Raw genomic sequence first — 15,795 nt, 5'->3', positions numbered from 1 at the left:
ACCCCGGTTCTATTTTGTGGGGTTTTCCTCCTGAACTGGGGCCATGATTGAGAGGGACGGCCGGGGGCATTCGTATTGCGCCGCTAGAGGTGAAATTCATTGACCGGCGCAAGACGGGCCAGGGCGAAAGCATTTGCCAAGAATGTTTTCATTAATTCTCTGCATCGGTCCCCCCAAAATGGTGAAACACCGAAGGAGTGACACCGCCAAATCACCGAGCAGTGTCCGTACAGTGTCACTTCGGTTTCCCAATCTTCTTTTTTAACACTTTATATTCCCAAATCAGATTATTTCTGAAGTGTAAACGCTAAAGTGCAAATAAAGGACTGAATCAATACAGTATCATGTCTGTTTTATTGCTTTTTAAGCATCACCGTTGGGCAGCAGGTGGCAGCAACAGTACAGTCGAGTCGTTCGAGAAGCAGTCGAGTCTCAATTAATTTGCGTTTTTAACCCTGACTGATGCGCGACCAGTTCAGAGTGTGGTTAGCTGGGGAAGGCTCCAGCAACTCCACGCGACCCTGTTCAGCACAGTAATAAAGTAAAATACTATAGAGTGGATTATTTTTCTCGTTAAATACACCATACATTTTCTTTTTTCATTTCACTGAGAAAGACAAGTTAATGTCAATGTTTATTTTTTGGGTGTTCCTGCTTGATTGACAGTTACCTCACGTTCCACATCAAATTTTTTTCTAACACATAACACGTTGACACCACTGGACTCATTCAAATATTTTTCCAGATTTTGTCATTTGCTCTGCCTTCGTCAAAGTGGTGGAAAGGTCTACCTGACGTGGATTATGCAACGATGAGCTGATTTATTTTGAAAGTGTGGACCGGGAGTCCGTCTTCATCTACGTGTCGATTTATTTCGAAAGTCCTAACCGGAAATGTGTAATCATCCCTTCCAAAGGAATTTTGCCATTCGGCCAAACTGATCGCAGCTCGCATTCCAGACGCGCGTGTGGCGCGGCTGCGCTCTAATTTGCTTGCATTAGCGGCACACACACACACATACCCGCACACACACACACACACACACACACACACACACACACACACACAACGACGCATATGTCGTCTCGTCATCGTCGCCTCAGAGAAATCACAAAACTCGCAGAATATTTACGCCGCGTGTCAATTGGAATTTATTCCTATCGTTCTACCACCACGGGCGATGTGGAAGTAAAGTCTGCATTGCTACTGGATGGGAGAAAAGACCCCCCGCGCACGCTCGCTGACTTTGCAGGAGTCGCCCGTCAAATGAGAGGATGGAGTTGTGGTGCGGCTGAAGGGAGCCGCTGTCTCTGAGGGAAGAATGCACTCCGTAAGACAACTTTGCTTACTTTCCGTGCCGTAAAGACGCATCGAGCCATGGGTTGAAAGAGGCACGGTGCATACTGCGTGGGGATCTTCGGTGTGGGCGGGAGTTATGTAATGATTGACAATCAGTGGGAGATCAGAAAATACAGTCCTTTTTCATCCCGTCTTTGTCTAGCATGGTAGCTGATGGATTATAAACTGGTACTCATCTAGATATATTGCATCATTAACGGGTTGTCAGCATCCTTCAGACCATTTTAGGTATTCATCATGATGGCCCAAACTCTGAAGGCATTCCATGCTGGTTTGGAAAACTCTTCGCAAATGGCAGCAGATGATCAGACAATCAACAATTCATCCCTCTCATTTGTCAGTGTTCATCTCCGCATGGCGAAATCCCAAAGCGCTTCGAAGATGTTCTAGGGCTCACGCTTGCCCTCCCATTTGACGACATGTAGTCAACCCTACAATCACCGCTGAGGCTTTTTGTTTTTCCGCATTCAAAGCTCATAGTTCATCTCCTCCGGAGTTTCCATCGTGTCCTCCCTCCCCCCCACTCATCGGGGCTGGTGGGGGGGGCGGATCTGGGCTTCCGCCATGGAGGCCAGCCCGGAAAGCCCCAACCGGGCGGTGGAATACCTCCTGGAGCTCAACAACATAATCGAGAGCCAGGCCAAGCTCCTGGAAACCCAACGGAGGCGCATCGAGGAGCTGGAAGGCCAGCTGGACCGCGTCAGCCAGGAGAATCAAGACCTGAGGCACGATCGCAGCCCTCAGGCCCCTGGCTCCAACACCCCGGAGCAGAACCATGATCACGGCCAGCCTCTGTCGCTCCCCACCCACCACGGCGGCGGTGGGGACGGCAGCGCGCCCTTGCCTCAGACCAAAGGTGGATCTGCGACGGCGCCGGTGGCCGGCAGGAACAGGAGGACCCACACTCGGCTGACCCGAGGTCTCTCCTGTGGCTCGTCGACCACCGAGAGAGACCGGCTCGAACGCACCGACAGCACAGACACCAACAACAGCGCCACCATTCGCAGAAAGTAAGTTGAATCAACTTCAGAGATTCGTGTCTTGCTGATCCGGTTTGCTTAACTCTTACTTCCGGTTCGGTTTCCTTGCATATGTGAGATGGTCCGGGTCTTCTTTCTTCTTTCTTCTCTATTTCATGACCCTTCAAAGAACAACAGGAATCTGCAGGAACCGGCGCAAATGTTGTGGTTACACAGACAGTTTTACGCAACCTCTGTTTAGTACTTACTCTGGGCCTCTATTTTTCACACCAAAACATTGTTTTGCTGTTTGAATGGCGCCAGATGGATACACAGGATAGTCGCACGTTATGCAATCTACAACCCCTGGCACAAATGATGGAATCGCCGGTTTCAGTTGTTCAATTTTGGAGGAAAAAAAAACAAAAAAACATGACACCAAACTAAAGTCATTTTGAATGGCAACTTTATGGCTTTCCCAAAAAAACTCAAAGAAATCAAGAAAACAAACAATGTGGTAGTCAGGAGCAGTTACCGTATTTCCACGACTCTAAGGCGCCATTAAAAGTCTTACATTTTCTCCAAAATGGACAGGACGCCTTATGATGCGGAGCGTCTTGTGTATGCGCTGAGTTCCAAAACCTGACTGACAGCCGACACGCTGTATAGAGAAAAGGCGGAAGTGACTGTGGACAGGCATGCGGCAAAGAAGTCGGCCAATCAGTGAAGCGTGGGCGTGTATATATACATATATGGAGAGAGAGAGAGACAGAGAGAGAGAGAGAGAGAGAGAGAGAAGGCAGATGTGAGAGAGGACAGGCATGCGGGGGAGAAGTCCGCCAATGGGTGAAGGGTGGGCGTGTAAGTGGACGCTAAAGGGACGCCGCAAGCAGGTACCAACACCTGTATAGAGTGTGGCAATGTGCATTGTTGCAAAACAACTTCGGTTTTGGTTTCTAAGAACCCCCGAAAATAAATTCGACAAAGAGACACGCCTATGAAGCTCAGTTCAAACTTCAAGCCATCGGTTATGCTTTTGGCATGCGTGCCCATCTCACAGCAGCGGTGAAAAACCAAGTCGAGCCAATGAACTCTGAGCTTGCCGTTATTCCCGGAGGCTTGACTAAAGAACTCCAACCGCTGCACATCGGCATCAACCGGGCGTTCAAAGTAAAGTTGCGAACGGCATGGGAACAATGGATGATCGATGGCAAACACAACTTTACAAAGAGTGGGAGGCAGCGCTGGGCGAGTTACGCCACAATTTGCAAATGGATTGTGGCTGCTTGGACGAACGTGTCTGCTTGCACTGTTTTTCGAGTTTTTGGCAAAGCCGTCATCATTTCTGTGGAGCCACATGGCAATGAGAGTGACTCTGACAACGAGAGGGAACGCGGCGTTTTTGAGGGATTACTGGTAACTGTTTTGTTAAGCGCTTTGTTACAGCTGCCGATGTTGTGAAAGCGCTATATAAATCAGCATGTATTGTATTGTATTGTTCAATTTCAATTGTTCAGTTCTGATACAGAGGATGAGGACTTTAGATTTCTTTGTGATGATTGATCGAAAAACATGAGGACATTGTACGATGGCTAAATAAATTACAACGGGACGCAGTTTTGCTTCCGTTGCCTTTTTAAAAACGTGTTTTTAGCTTGTATCTGCATGTCTTGGCATGCTACCGTATGCTTCAAGCTAATGTGTTTTTAGCGTGCGCGCATGCATGCCGTATGTTTAAGCTGGCGTATGTTTGACCACTTTAAAACTGCGGCCAATGATACAGTGCGTTTTGTCTATGGTCGTGAAAATATGGTACTTGTTTCGACCAAGCAGAGGGAAAAACGAATGGAATCAAGAAAAAAAGTAACTTTTCAATAACCACTGGTACTTTGTTGCAACCCTTTTCACAGTTAGCAGTATCAGAGGCATGGACTTAATGAGTGATGAACAGAATTTCAATCAATCAATCTGCCTCCAATTTTCTCTGATTTCTTTTGCCTGATTAGCTTGACAGGTCGGAGCCTTGTCATGGATCATTTTCTTCAACTTCCACCAAAGATGTTCAATTGGATTGAGATTTGTACTCTTTTCAGGCCACAACATTGACTTTTGAAGGAATGTGTTCACAGTTTTTAGCTCCATGGCTAAATGCATCATCATCATCATCTTGAAAAAAAAGCATTTCCTCAGCCTGAAACATCCTTTCAATTGACAGAATAAGAAAAGTTTCCAAAATGTCAATTTCTGCCTTTTTTGAAGATTTTTCCCCAGCGTGGTAACCTGACATGCAGTGCAATATGGTGTCCATTTTCAGCTTTCATTGCTTGATGGTTTCTGTCCGGTCACTTTGATGTCTTCCTTGGTTTACCAATACGCGTGCTTTTACCAGCCTTTCACTATTGTTTCTACTTGATCCAGACTTTGGACACAGCTGACTGTAAACAACTGACATCTTTTGTGACCGCTTTTAAAAAATGGATAATGTTCTCCTTTGTATTAACATCGCTCATGTTGGTGCCATGATTCACGTCAACCCATTTGGTGCTACAGCTCTCCAAGGTGTGATCACTCCCGTTGGACTGCAGACGAATAAACAGATCTAACCGGATGCAGGTGTTACTTTTGGGAATGGACATTTACAGGGTGATTACATAATTTTCACTTACAAAGGAGTGATTCTATAATTTATTCACTCTGCTTGGTCAAAAAGTGTAGCGCCTTACTTCTGCATTGTTTCCAGATAGTTGCCATTTGAAATTACTTTTTTTTTCCTACAAATTCGAACCGAATGAACATCCCCCGTGACTGGTGATTCCATCATTCTTGCCAGAGTTTGCAAGAATGAGTCTTTAATGTCGCAAGGATGCCCAAATGTAACGTTGCTTGTTTTGCTGCCTTTTGTCTTTTGCCTTCTATTGCATGAAATCAAAAAACTGCATCAATGTCAAATTTCTTGCTGACCTTTGTTATGCGTAAAACTCCTCCTTTCAAGGTGCTTTTTTTTAACCTTTTGGGGCACACGTTTGATGGGCTGTTTAAATTATCATATATGAGAAGATATATTCTGACTGTGTTAAATTGTTTGGGGTTTTTTTTCAATCAACCTTTGCTGTCAAACTGTGTGCTCGGAAACTTGAGATGTATTTCTCCGACTGTCAAGGCTGACCTTAACTTAGAGTGCGGCAAGTTTTGGCAAACAGCAAGTTCATCTGTCATTGTCACACAGACACCCTCACACACACACACACGCGCGCGCACACACACACGCACACGCACGCACACACGCACGCATGCACGGGCGCGCACACACACGCATACGCATGCACGAGCGCGCACACACTCACACACATGCGCGCGCACACACACACACACACACACACACACACACACACACACACATACGCGCACACAAACACACATTTTCATTCTGGAAGCATTTTGCTTTGTTAGTGGAGAGCAATTAGTGTATTTAAAAAAACGCAAACAGTGAAATGGAATGTGACGGTCTCCTGTGATAGGACAATCATTTAACTGCTTTGCTGAGGTCCCAACGCACTTTCCAGTCTGCGATTCAGATGCAACCCAATCCCTTATTGAGCTGAGCTGCCTCCTCTCATCCCAGGGGGGTGGGGGGCTGAGCAAGTAGACAGAAGCATATATTAGTTGGATGGCTATTAAATACTGTGATGCTTCACACCTGTGGCTGCTTGTGGAGGAAGTTTCGCGGTTGAAGCTTCCAGACGCTGTTCCTCGGGTCACAAAAAGCCTTTTCATTGGCAGATGATCAGAACGCAACACGAGTGTGTGTTGTAAAATTAGAAGGAGGAAACAGGAAAGGGTTATGATCTTCTGCACTGTGCATAAAAGAGAAAAGGTGTCACGCACACTCACTTGCCATCTGTCAACAGGGTGTAGAGGGAGCCAACGAGGGCAGTGCTGAGGTATGTTCTTGAAACTGCTCTGTCGGTCTTCTAAGGCAAAACGAATCACAATGTTTAAGACTTTCCCCAGAGGGAGCAAAAGTACCCACAGTCTCATCAATAAAAGTACAGATATGTGTTTAAAAGCATATCTAAGACGTTAAGGTAAGAAAGTAAGAAATAAAAAATAAAAAGACATCCTGTAATGTACTTCAGTTCAAAAGTACAAAAAAAAAAGTACAACACTTTGTTAATAATTTGTCTTTGCCTCACCGCTTTTGTTCCCAAATTCATGTTCCTTCCCCAAGATCTCAATCCGTCAATCAAAATCTGCAGTTCTCATTTCCGTCACATTTTTCAAATCATTCAAATTTGGAAGTTTTTTTTTTTTTTAACAAGGAGCGGCATGGCTAAGTGATAGAGTGGACGTTTCCCAACCCGGAGATTGGTGGTTTGATCCCTGACCATTGCCACTATGTTGAAGTGTCCTTGAGCAAGATACCGAACCCCAATTGCTGCTGATACTACGTCATCAGTAGGTGAATGAGGTGACAGTGTAACGTTCTTTGAATACCTCAGGTAGAAAAAGTGCAACGGAAGTGACACCCCATTTTCCATTGACAGCATTCTTCTGTGGTGTGTCAAATTTACAGAATCCCCCCCGCCCCCCCAACACACACACACTTTACTTAAGGTACAGGAAAAATACTTTGGTGTCCTTAAATCTGACCACGAGCTTTCTCATTCCTGCAAAAAGGAGCCAGATCAACCTGGTGAAAGTACAGGGACAATAAAATAAATATACTCTAGTTCTAAACATCCCTTTGAGATTTTATGTGTCAATTTTAACATAGTGTGGCACCAGTAAATTTGGTGGGCACATTTATTGTGAGTAAACTCAGAAAAGATGTATTTACATTAAAAAAAAAAAAAAAAAAAAAAAACAGCCAAGCTTGAAAAGGCCCAGGGAGCCTATTGTCATGGTTTGGAGTGGCCATTTCGAATCATTTCATCCATTTCCAGGAGTGCTTCCAAATGAACTCGTCCGATTGGTACCAAATTTGAACAATTTGTACTTGTACTTGACAGATGGTAAATTGCATCTTTGCCATTGTGTGTGCGCTTGCAGCTCTAATGACTTTTATTCCTCGAGCTGGAGTTCTCATGTCTGCCCCTTTGCTCTCTGCACCTCACGTCCCCCAGAATTCATCATATGTGGCCTTTTGATTTTGTGTGTGTGTGTGTTTGCGTGCCGCAGCTGCACTTTGCCAAACAAAGTGTGCGCTCCGGTGTCCCAGCGGGTCTGTTTTAAACAGCTGTCCTTAGCCAGCCTCTTTGCTCGTGTCCTACTAATAGCGCTGTGAACAATGCGAGGCCTTGAGCTGACGTGATGTCCCAAAGCACCTTTGGCAAGAAATAGCGATGTGGATTTTTTTTTTTCCTTTTGGTTAATTTTGGGAGAGGGCACGCGGGTGCATTTCAAATGAGCCAGTGAAACTGCCGCTTTATATAATGTTGCTGCTGTGAGCCCAAAATGTGTTGAACGGGGGCGAAGACACACACTGAGTGTGTGAGAGTGTAATTAGTGCAAGTGCAGTAAAATGACTGCGAGCTCAAGTAACTAATGCGCACGTGCGGGTGCACTGTTTGGGCCTTCCGTTTCATTCTAATCAGAATACAAGACTTCTGTAACCCTAGCTGTTGAGTTGTTCAGAATCCCACTGGAGTTCTAGGTAATCTTTGCCTAATCAAATTGCAGCCGGGCATTTCCTGACAAGCAACCAAGCGGCATGCAGAATAACGTGTCCATTCCTCTGAGCTCATCAGTACAGCACTAATAAGTCATTAGGAAGTTTGCCTCTTTTGAATACACTCATGAATGATTACAGCTTAAAATGCATTTGACAAATGGAATACTGATGCACCACTGATGCTACTTTCACACGGAATAATATCATGTGTTATCCAGGTTTTTGTGTTAAATCCTTCACATTCCAAACACTTATAATGTAAATAGAATGTGCCAGTGAAGTGAAACACGTGCGCAAAAAAAATGTGACGACGTGCAACACATTTATGCAGATAAATATGGCCGCTGGCTCTTGTATATGTTACGACTGTAGCGTTCGTGACAATATCAAGGATTTTGTGAAACCGGAACCAACATAACATCTTTACCGAAAAATCATCATTCATCTTCTTTTCAGCACTGTTTTTTGCTCCTTCGTGCCCCATTGCTTTACATGCCCGTCTTGTTATTCGAACAATTGTCCCCTTTTGATGACTTATAGTTCTGATGAGCGTCAGGTGAGCACCCTGACAGCAGTCGCATCGGATAAATCTCTGATTTAAATCTACATAAACGTGGATCAGATTTGGGGCGGGGTTGGGAGCGAATGGTACTGTTCACTCTGATATGAGGGCGGTAAGGTGGACGACTGGTTAGTATGTCCGCCTCACAATGCAGAGATGTGGAGTTTGATTCTTGGGTAGAATTTGCATGTTCTCCCTGTGCCTGTGTGGGGTTTTTTTTCCAGGTACTCCGGTTTCCTCCCACATTCCAAAAACATGCTGTTGTGGAGGGTCGCTGTCCATTTCCTTATGGCCCTCCTTGGACACAGTTTCTTTTTTTTCCTATAAGGTGGAATAAAGACCCATCACAACATAATACGAATTGATTCGGGCTCCTGAGAGTTTCAGATTTCATCAGGAAGCGTAGAAAAAATACAGTCATGAGAATATATGAAGAGACAGTATGATAATGAGAGGCGGGCTGTTACGCGTCCATGCAAATCCCGGAAACAAAGAAGTGAACATGTGCTCTGACCCGGTGTGGCTGGAAAAAGTTGGGAGTGGTGAGGTGAGACCAGGCCACCACTACCCACCATTGTCTTCGGTCTGAGCTTTGATGTGATGGCAGCAACCCAGATACTTGTGATAAGAGTTCCTCTTTTGATGTTAAGCATGTCCTCTGGAGGGGTCCTAAAAGTAGTGGCGCTCAAAGGGCACTAAAGGTGATTGTAATCACAGTAAGCAGGAAATACCTTTAGCAGCATATTACGTTCTTTCTTTCAATTATTTGATCAGATCCAACTAACAGAGAGGGGCTAAAAAACTGCTGTAAGGAATAAGTTCCTTAACAATGCACACAAGGTTAATTGAACACTCTAGATCAGGGCTGTCAAACTCATTTTTCTCACGGGCCACATTATAACTACCATTTCCCTTGAAGGACCATGATGACTGTAACTACATAAAGAAGTCAAGAATAATTTGATTCAACTATTGTTTAAGTAACTGTAATGAGGGGTTTGGTAAGAAGAAAATGCTTACAATGTCACCGATGTATTACATGTGAACATTTGAAATGTTGGTACAGATTTTAGCAAGGACCATGGAAGGTGTCATCTTTGATTTGCTTTTGCGGGCCACTTAAAATGATGTGGCAGGCCATATCTGGCTCTGGGCCTTGAGCTTGACACCTGTGCTCTAGCTTTTCCTTTAGATGTATTTACAAGCGTGTATCCCTAAATTGGGACCAAGCCAATGCTGGGTTATTTGTACCCAATGCACTGGGTTGAGGACGTGACCCAGCATGTTGGGTCAAGATTTTGATCCAACAAGCAATAAAAACTACCCAAACTACTGAGTGAAGGCTACCAATAAATTGGTTACTAGGTTGTCAGTGTAACTGTGGTTAAAAATAATTTCTAAAAAGAAGAACATTTCCACTCTCAGGTGTCGCCAGAGCGAGTCACTCACATGATAGGTTTGGCAGAGTTTTTACAGAGGATGCCCTCCTGACGCAACACACAATCCGTCTTTTGGACCAGCAGGCCGGGAATTGGCAGATGACATAAAAGGACTTGCCTAGTGACCAACTGGATGCTCCCGTTGACCCTGACCAAGCTTTGAACCTTGATCGCCATATCCAAAGTCAGCTGTTTTACCCACTGAGCCTTCGAGCTGCCACCAATGTACTGAAAGAGTGTTACATGAAATTTACTTCAACTTTAGTACACAAACTTATACAACAACCAGCGTCAGCCTGCCCACATCTTTAACCCAATCTGCTGGGTGAAAATTATTAACCGAATTTTGAGTAAAAGTAATTCAATCTGCTCAAAATCTAGAACTATCCAAAGAGTGGGTTCTGAGCATTTTTGCGTTTTGTTTGTGCGTGTACGTGTGCATGTGCGTGTGTGTGTTTGTGTGTGTTGTCTTAGTACGGATACTACAGTAGCACCTGGGATGTCCATTATCAGACACCCGGGAGTCGACTTCGCAATCTCACAGTAATGCGGCAGGAGGAGGACAAGCATCGGGGTCAGCTCCAGGCCTCCGTAGCGCTGACTTGGAGAGTAAAGCTGTTATATAACTCCAAAAAAGGACTTGCACATTCACAATGGCTTCTTCACGGATGGAACGCTTCAAGCAAAATGGGTCTGTGAAGATGCTCAGCGCTGCCGATATGAAAGTTAATTATCGAAATGTGAAGAACAACTAATGGGCTTTCGTTTCACAAGGAGCTCAATTTGCTAAATTTAAAACTCCCTCTCTCGCTCGCTCTCACACTTACGTACCCACGTATGTACAGTCGCTCGCTCCCCCTTGCTGTCCCCCCCACATGCTGCAGCTATGACTCAGACAAGCTGCACTTTTCTACTCTTCTCTCGTTTTTCCTTTTCCCCTTTGCCAGCCTGCACACTTATGATTATTAAATGCGGATTGATCGACATCACATAATGGATGACCGGGGTTTCAAATTACACAGTTGCTTGGATTCAGTAAGAGTGGCCTTAGGCCAACATGGCTCAAACATTCTCTCAGGGCACCCTAACCCCAGGAACTTTCCTGCCTTTGTCCGGTTCTGGACAGCAGATTGACTGTGTTTATTTCCAGCTTCAGCCAAAATGTTGCAATGCTGCAAAACAAATTGAAATTGAATGTGCGTGTGTGTGTGTGTGTGGGGGGGGGGGGGGGGGGTCGCGAACGTGGGTGGTGTTGCTGTGCCTTCTCCTCTGCATTTTGAAGCGTACGGGGCTTTGTGGTGTTTTGCTCTCAATGCACATCTTGGTATGAACGCTCACTTGCATTAAAACTTGGCTTCACTTCAATTTGTTTTCAACAGACACGTGCTCAAGCACCTGCCCTTTGCCCCACATGAGAGAAGTCTGCAAATCTATTTTTGCTTTCATTTTCTATGACTTTAAATTAGATTATTTGCATGACGATGTTTTTGCCTGTTTAAAAAAAATGTATTCACGTTGTTAATATGACTTACCCCATGTAATTATACTGTGTTGATTGTGTTCATACTTGTCATGTTTTTTCTTACATTTATGAAGACTTTAGGTAATGTGTGGCCTTTGTGGTGCTTAAGCACCCGCCCCCAAGATCTCTGTGCACATCCCTGCTTTTCAAACTACGTAATCCTTTGGAGCACTCTGGAACAAGAACAGCCACTACTCGGAGACAATCGGTGTTTCAGTTCGCATTTCAAACATTTCGAGCCTGGGTTAAGGTCTGAAATAAATGTTGGAATTTCAAATTAGGGTTTTAAAACAGGATTTGGGTTTAAAACAAGGGTAAAGGTTTCAAATACTTCAAATTTGGGTTTCAAGTTAAGAATAGGGTTTTCGAGCCAGGGTTAGAGTTTGAGTTAAAACAGGGCTAGGTTATCAAATTATGGTTACAAATTGCGGTTAAGGTTCCAAAGACTTCAAATTATTTTGCAAGTTGGATTCAGGGTTTCGAGCCAGTTTTAGTGCTTCAAACCAATGTTGGGTTTTCGAGTCTATGATTTTAAATGTGAGTATGAAGTCAAGTCAAGTCAACAGTATTTATAGAGCACTTTCAAACAGCCATCGCTGCATACAAAGTGCTATACATGGAACGATTTAACATACACAATAAACAGTAAGACGAATCGGTAATAAAGGCGGTAGAAAGCACCAAGCAGTAAAAACAAGAACCAATCTAAGTCATGCTGAGTCGAACACCAAAGAATACAAGTGAGTTTTGAGGAGGGCTTTAAGATAAGATAAGATATCCTTTATTCGTCCCACACTGGGGAAATTTACAGCCTCCAGCAGCAAGAATGTATGTAGAAAGAAGAAAGGAGAAAGAGAGAAAAAAAAAAAAGATGGGCAGCGAGGAGGCTTGCCGAATGTTCAGTGGGAGATCATTCCGGAGAGAGGGACCAGCACCAGAAAAGGCTCGATCCCCTCTGAGCCTCAGTTTAGTTCTTGGTACTTCTAACAAAGACTGGTCCACAGACCTGAGGCGCCGGGCAGGTGTGTAGGGGCAGATGAGCTCAGAGAGGTAAGGTGGCGCGAGATTATTCAGAGATTTGAAAACAAAGAGGAGGATCTTGAAAATAACTCTAAAATGAATGGGGAGCCAGTGAAGGGATGCCAGAGTAGGAGTTATATGCTCCCTCTTACGAGTACCAGTCAAGAGGCGAGCAGCGGCATTCTGGACCAGCTGAAGGCGCTTAATGGAGGACTGGCTGACTCCAAAGTACAGGGCATTGCAGTAATCCAGCCGGGATGTGACAAAGGCATGAATTACTGTCTCAAAGTGTTCATGTGAGAGGAGAGGTTTTATTTTGGCCAGCTGTCTAAGGTGAAAGAAACTTGATTTAACAACGGCACCAATTTGCCGATCGAGTTTGAAATCACTGTCCAGTTTAAGGCCCAAGTTTGAGACCGTTGATTTCAAATAAGAAGACAGGGGGCCCAAGTCTACAGGATGGAATGTACAAGGGCCACTGGGACCAAACAATATCACCTCTGTCTTCTTTTCGTTGAATTTCAAGAAATTTTGTGCCATCCAGGTTTTGATTTCTTCCAGACAGGATAGGAGTGGCCTTAATGAGAAGGCGTCTATCTTGCTCAGTGGGACATAGATCTGGCAGTCATCTGCATAGCACTGGAAGGGAATACCATGTTTCCTTAAGATGGAACCCAATGGGAGCAGATACAGCGAGAACAGCAGAGGCCCCAGAATTGAGCCCTGTGGAACACCACATGACAGGGGAGCAGTGCGTGACTCAGAGCAGCCAAGGCTGACACAAAAGGTCCTGTCAGCTAGATAGGACCCAAACCACTCAAGAGCACTGCCGCCAATGCCCACCAAGTGCTGCAAACGAGTCAACAGAATACTGTGATCCACTGTATCAAATGCTGCAGTTAAGTCCAATAAGACCAGACACACGTGGTCTCCAGAGTCATTTGCCAGGAGGATGTCATTAGAAATGCGTAACAGGGCTGACTCCTTGCTATGCATCGTCTTGAAACCTGACTGGAAGACCTCCAAGATGTTATGTTCATCCAAGAAAAGTTTCAACTGCATGTGCACCACTTTTTCCAGAATTTTGGAAATGAAAGGCAGTTTGGAAATGGGCCTGTAACTTGACAGCACATCTGGATCAAGACCAGGTTTCTTGATCAAGGGTTGGACCACAGCATGTTTAAACTGTTGGGGAACTACACCAGAAGAAAGGCTGCTGTTGATGATATCCAAGACCGATGCACCAACACTCGGGAGAACCTCCTGAAAGAAGCGTGGGGGAAGAGAGTCGCAAGGGGAGCCAGATGGCTTCGTCTGGCGAACTACATCCTCCAAAAGCGCCAAGGACACAGTATTAAAAGAATTTAGTACAGCTGAACATGGAACATGGACAGAGGGGTCAGATGCGGTATTTGAGACCGGAGTCCTAGCTGTAGAGAGCTTATCAATGAAAAACTGAAGGAATCTGTTGCACATCTCGGGTGAAGACTCCGAGCAAGTAGGCAGAGGGGGTTTGAGTTTTAAATTGTTTTAAATAGTGCGCGTGGGTTGTGACGGTTAGCTAGAATAAGGTCCGACAGATATTTCACAGCAGCATGCGATAAGACTATGTCAAATAAAACTGCCATGTGATCAGAAACCCCATTTTCAGGGACTTCCAGATTTGACACCGGTAGACCATGAGCAAGGACAAGGTCTAAAATATGTCCTTGTTCGTGTGTCGGGCTGGTCACATACTGCACAAAATTAAAAGAGTCAATAAGTCTTAAGAAGTCTTTTGCTAGCGTTTTTTTCCGGACAGCACACATGGATATTAAAATCCCCCATTAAGAGGATATGATCATATCTCAACCTGATTTCCGCAAGAAATGTTGAAAAATCGCTTAAAAAGTCTTTGTTGTATTTAGGAGGACGGTAAATGACAGCACAAAGCACCGGGAAAGCACGACCAACTTCAAAGAACGTTGCTTCAAAGCTGTTGGCCGATGTGGTGAATGTGCACCGTTTACATTTGAAATTGTTCTTAAAGATGCTTACCGTACCTCCACCACGTCCCGATGTCCTCGGGGTATCGAGGAAACCACAGTCAGGTGGTAACAATTCAATCAAAGCGTTGTACTCACCAGTACCTGCCCAAGTCTCCGTAAGACACAGAAAATCCAAGTCATTGGAAAGGAAATACTCCCTCAGAATATGGGTCTTGTTCGTCAGCGACCGGGCGTTTAACAACGCGATCCTTGTGGTAGTAGCAACGGGAGGGATTGCCTCTCTCGATCGCCGAGCCCGGGGGAATTCCCTCAAAAGGTTTCGCTGGATTCCTCCCCGAGAAAGGCGCGCAGGGTAAAAATGCCGTGGCGCGTTGGGAGAGCCAACGACCGTTAGCAAGCACGAGGCGACGGGGTCGAGGGCACACCACGCCGGAGCGATCGAAGTTTGTCTCAGATTCCGTTTCAGCTTCACAAGCTGACCACTGCGTTTGCTGCGGCGGCGGCGGAGGCGCTTCCGTGAAGGGAGCGAGTGAACGCGGAAGAGATCAGCCGGCAGGTTAGCCAAGAATGGAGGTAGCGTCTTTTCACCACGGTCTTACCAAAACGCAGCCGAATCTCCGACGTGTTGTTGAATCAATAACAACGATCGGCTATCATAAACCAACCGAGACGCTGTTAGGGAGGTAACAAGCATTGCGAAAAGTAAAAAAACCCGAAATGGCAGGAGCGTCGCCGAGCACACTGGCGCGCATTCGAATATCAGATCAAGTCAAGTAAATGATTAGGGGTTGAAAATTTGGGTTGCAAGTTACAAGTTTCAAATCTTCTTGTCAGAGTTGGTGTTTCAAGTTAGGGTTACAGTGTCAAGATAGGCATGTATTCCAGACTTGCCATTCTAATCCACTTTCTGGAATTGGCGAGCATGCAAGTCAATCTGCACATAAATAGTTGACAGGAAGTGAGGTATCCTTAGACCAGCACTCACTGCTGCGAGAGAAACGAGATTCTGCAGTTGCTGTGGAAACGGTGAAAAGGCACCTACAATATTCAGCTGCCCTCATCTGTTTCCATGAGGAATGGGCATGTCCAGATCTCTTTTCAGTCTTGTTTTGATTTGGATCAAGCTCTTAACTTTTTTTGTGCCACTGAAATGGATTTAAAGTTTTTTATTGTGAAATGCTCTACATATGCAGGACCCGCAGAAGATTTAATATGCAGATCCTCTTTCTCCCATAACAAATAAGATACTTGGGTCATTTTTTCATATAATTTCAT

At 44.9% G+C, this 15,795-nt stretch overlaps 1 protein-coding gene across 3 annotated transcripts in view; it reads left to right on the top strand.

Moving 5' to 3' along the window:
• Nucleotides 1–936: 936 nt before the first annotated feature.
• Nucleotides 937–15,795, top strand: part of iqsec2b (IQ motif and Sec7 domain ArfGEF 2b) — a 60,705-nt gene continuing 45,846 nt past the window's right edge. For all 3 annotated transcript variants that reach the window (XM_052057941.1, XM_052057940.1, XM_052057944.1), the window contains exon 1: nt 937–2,369. In XM_052057941.1, coding sequence (XP_051913901.1) covers nt 1,924–2,369 — 446 coding nt within the window. In that variant the 5' untranslated portion in view covers nt 937–1,923. The remainder of the gene's footprint in view (nt 2,370–15,795) is intronic.

The sequence above is a fragment of the Hippocampus zosterae genome, chromosome 2 (assembly GCF_025434085.1).
Source record: "Hippocampus zosterae strain Florida chromosome 2, ASM2543408v3, whole genome shotgun sequence".
Classification (NCBI taxonomy): Eukaryota; Metazoa; Chordata; class Actinopteri; order Syngnathiformes; family Syngnathidae; genus Hippocampus; species Hippocampus zosterae.
This window is presented reverse-complemented; position numbering and strand designations above follow the sequence as displayed.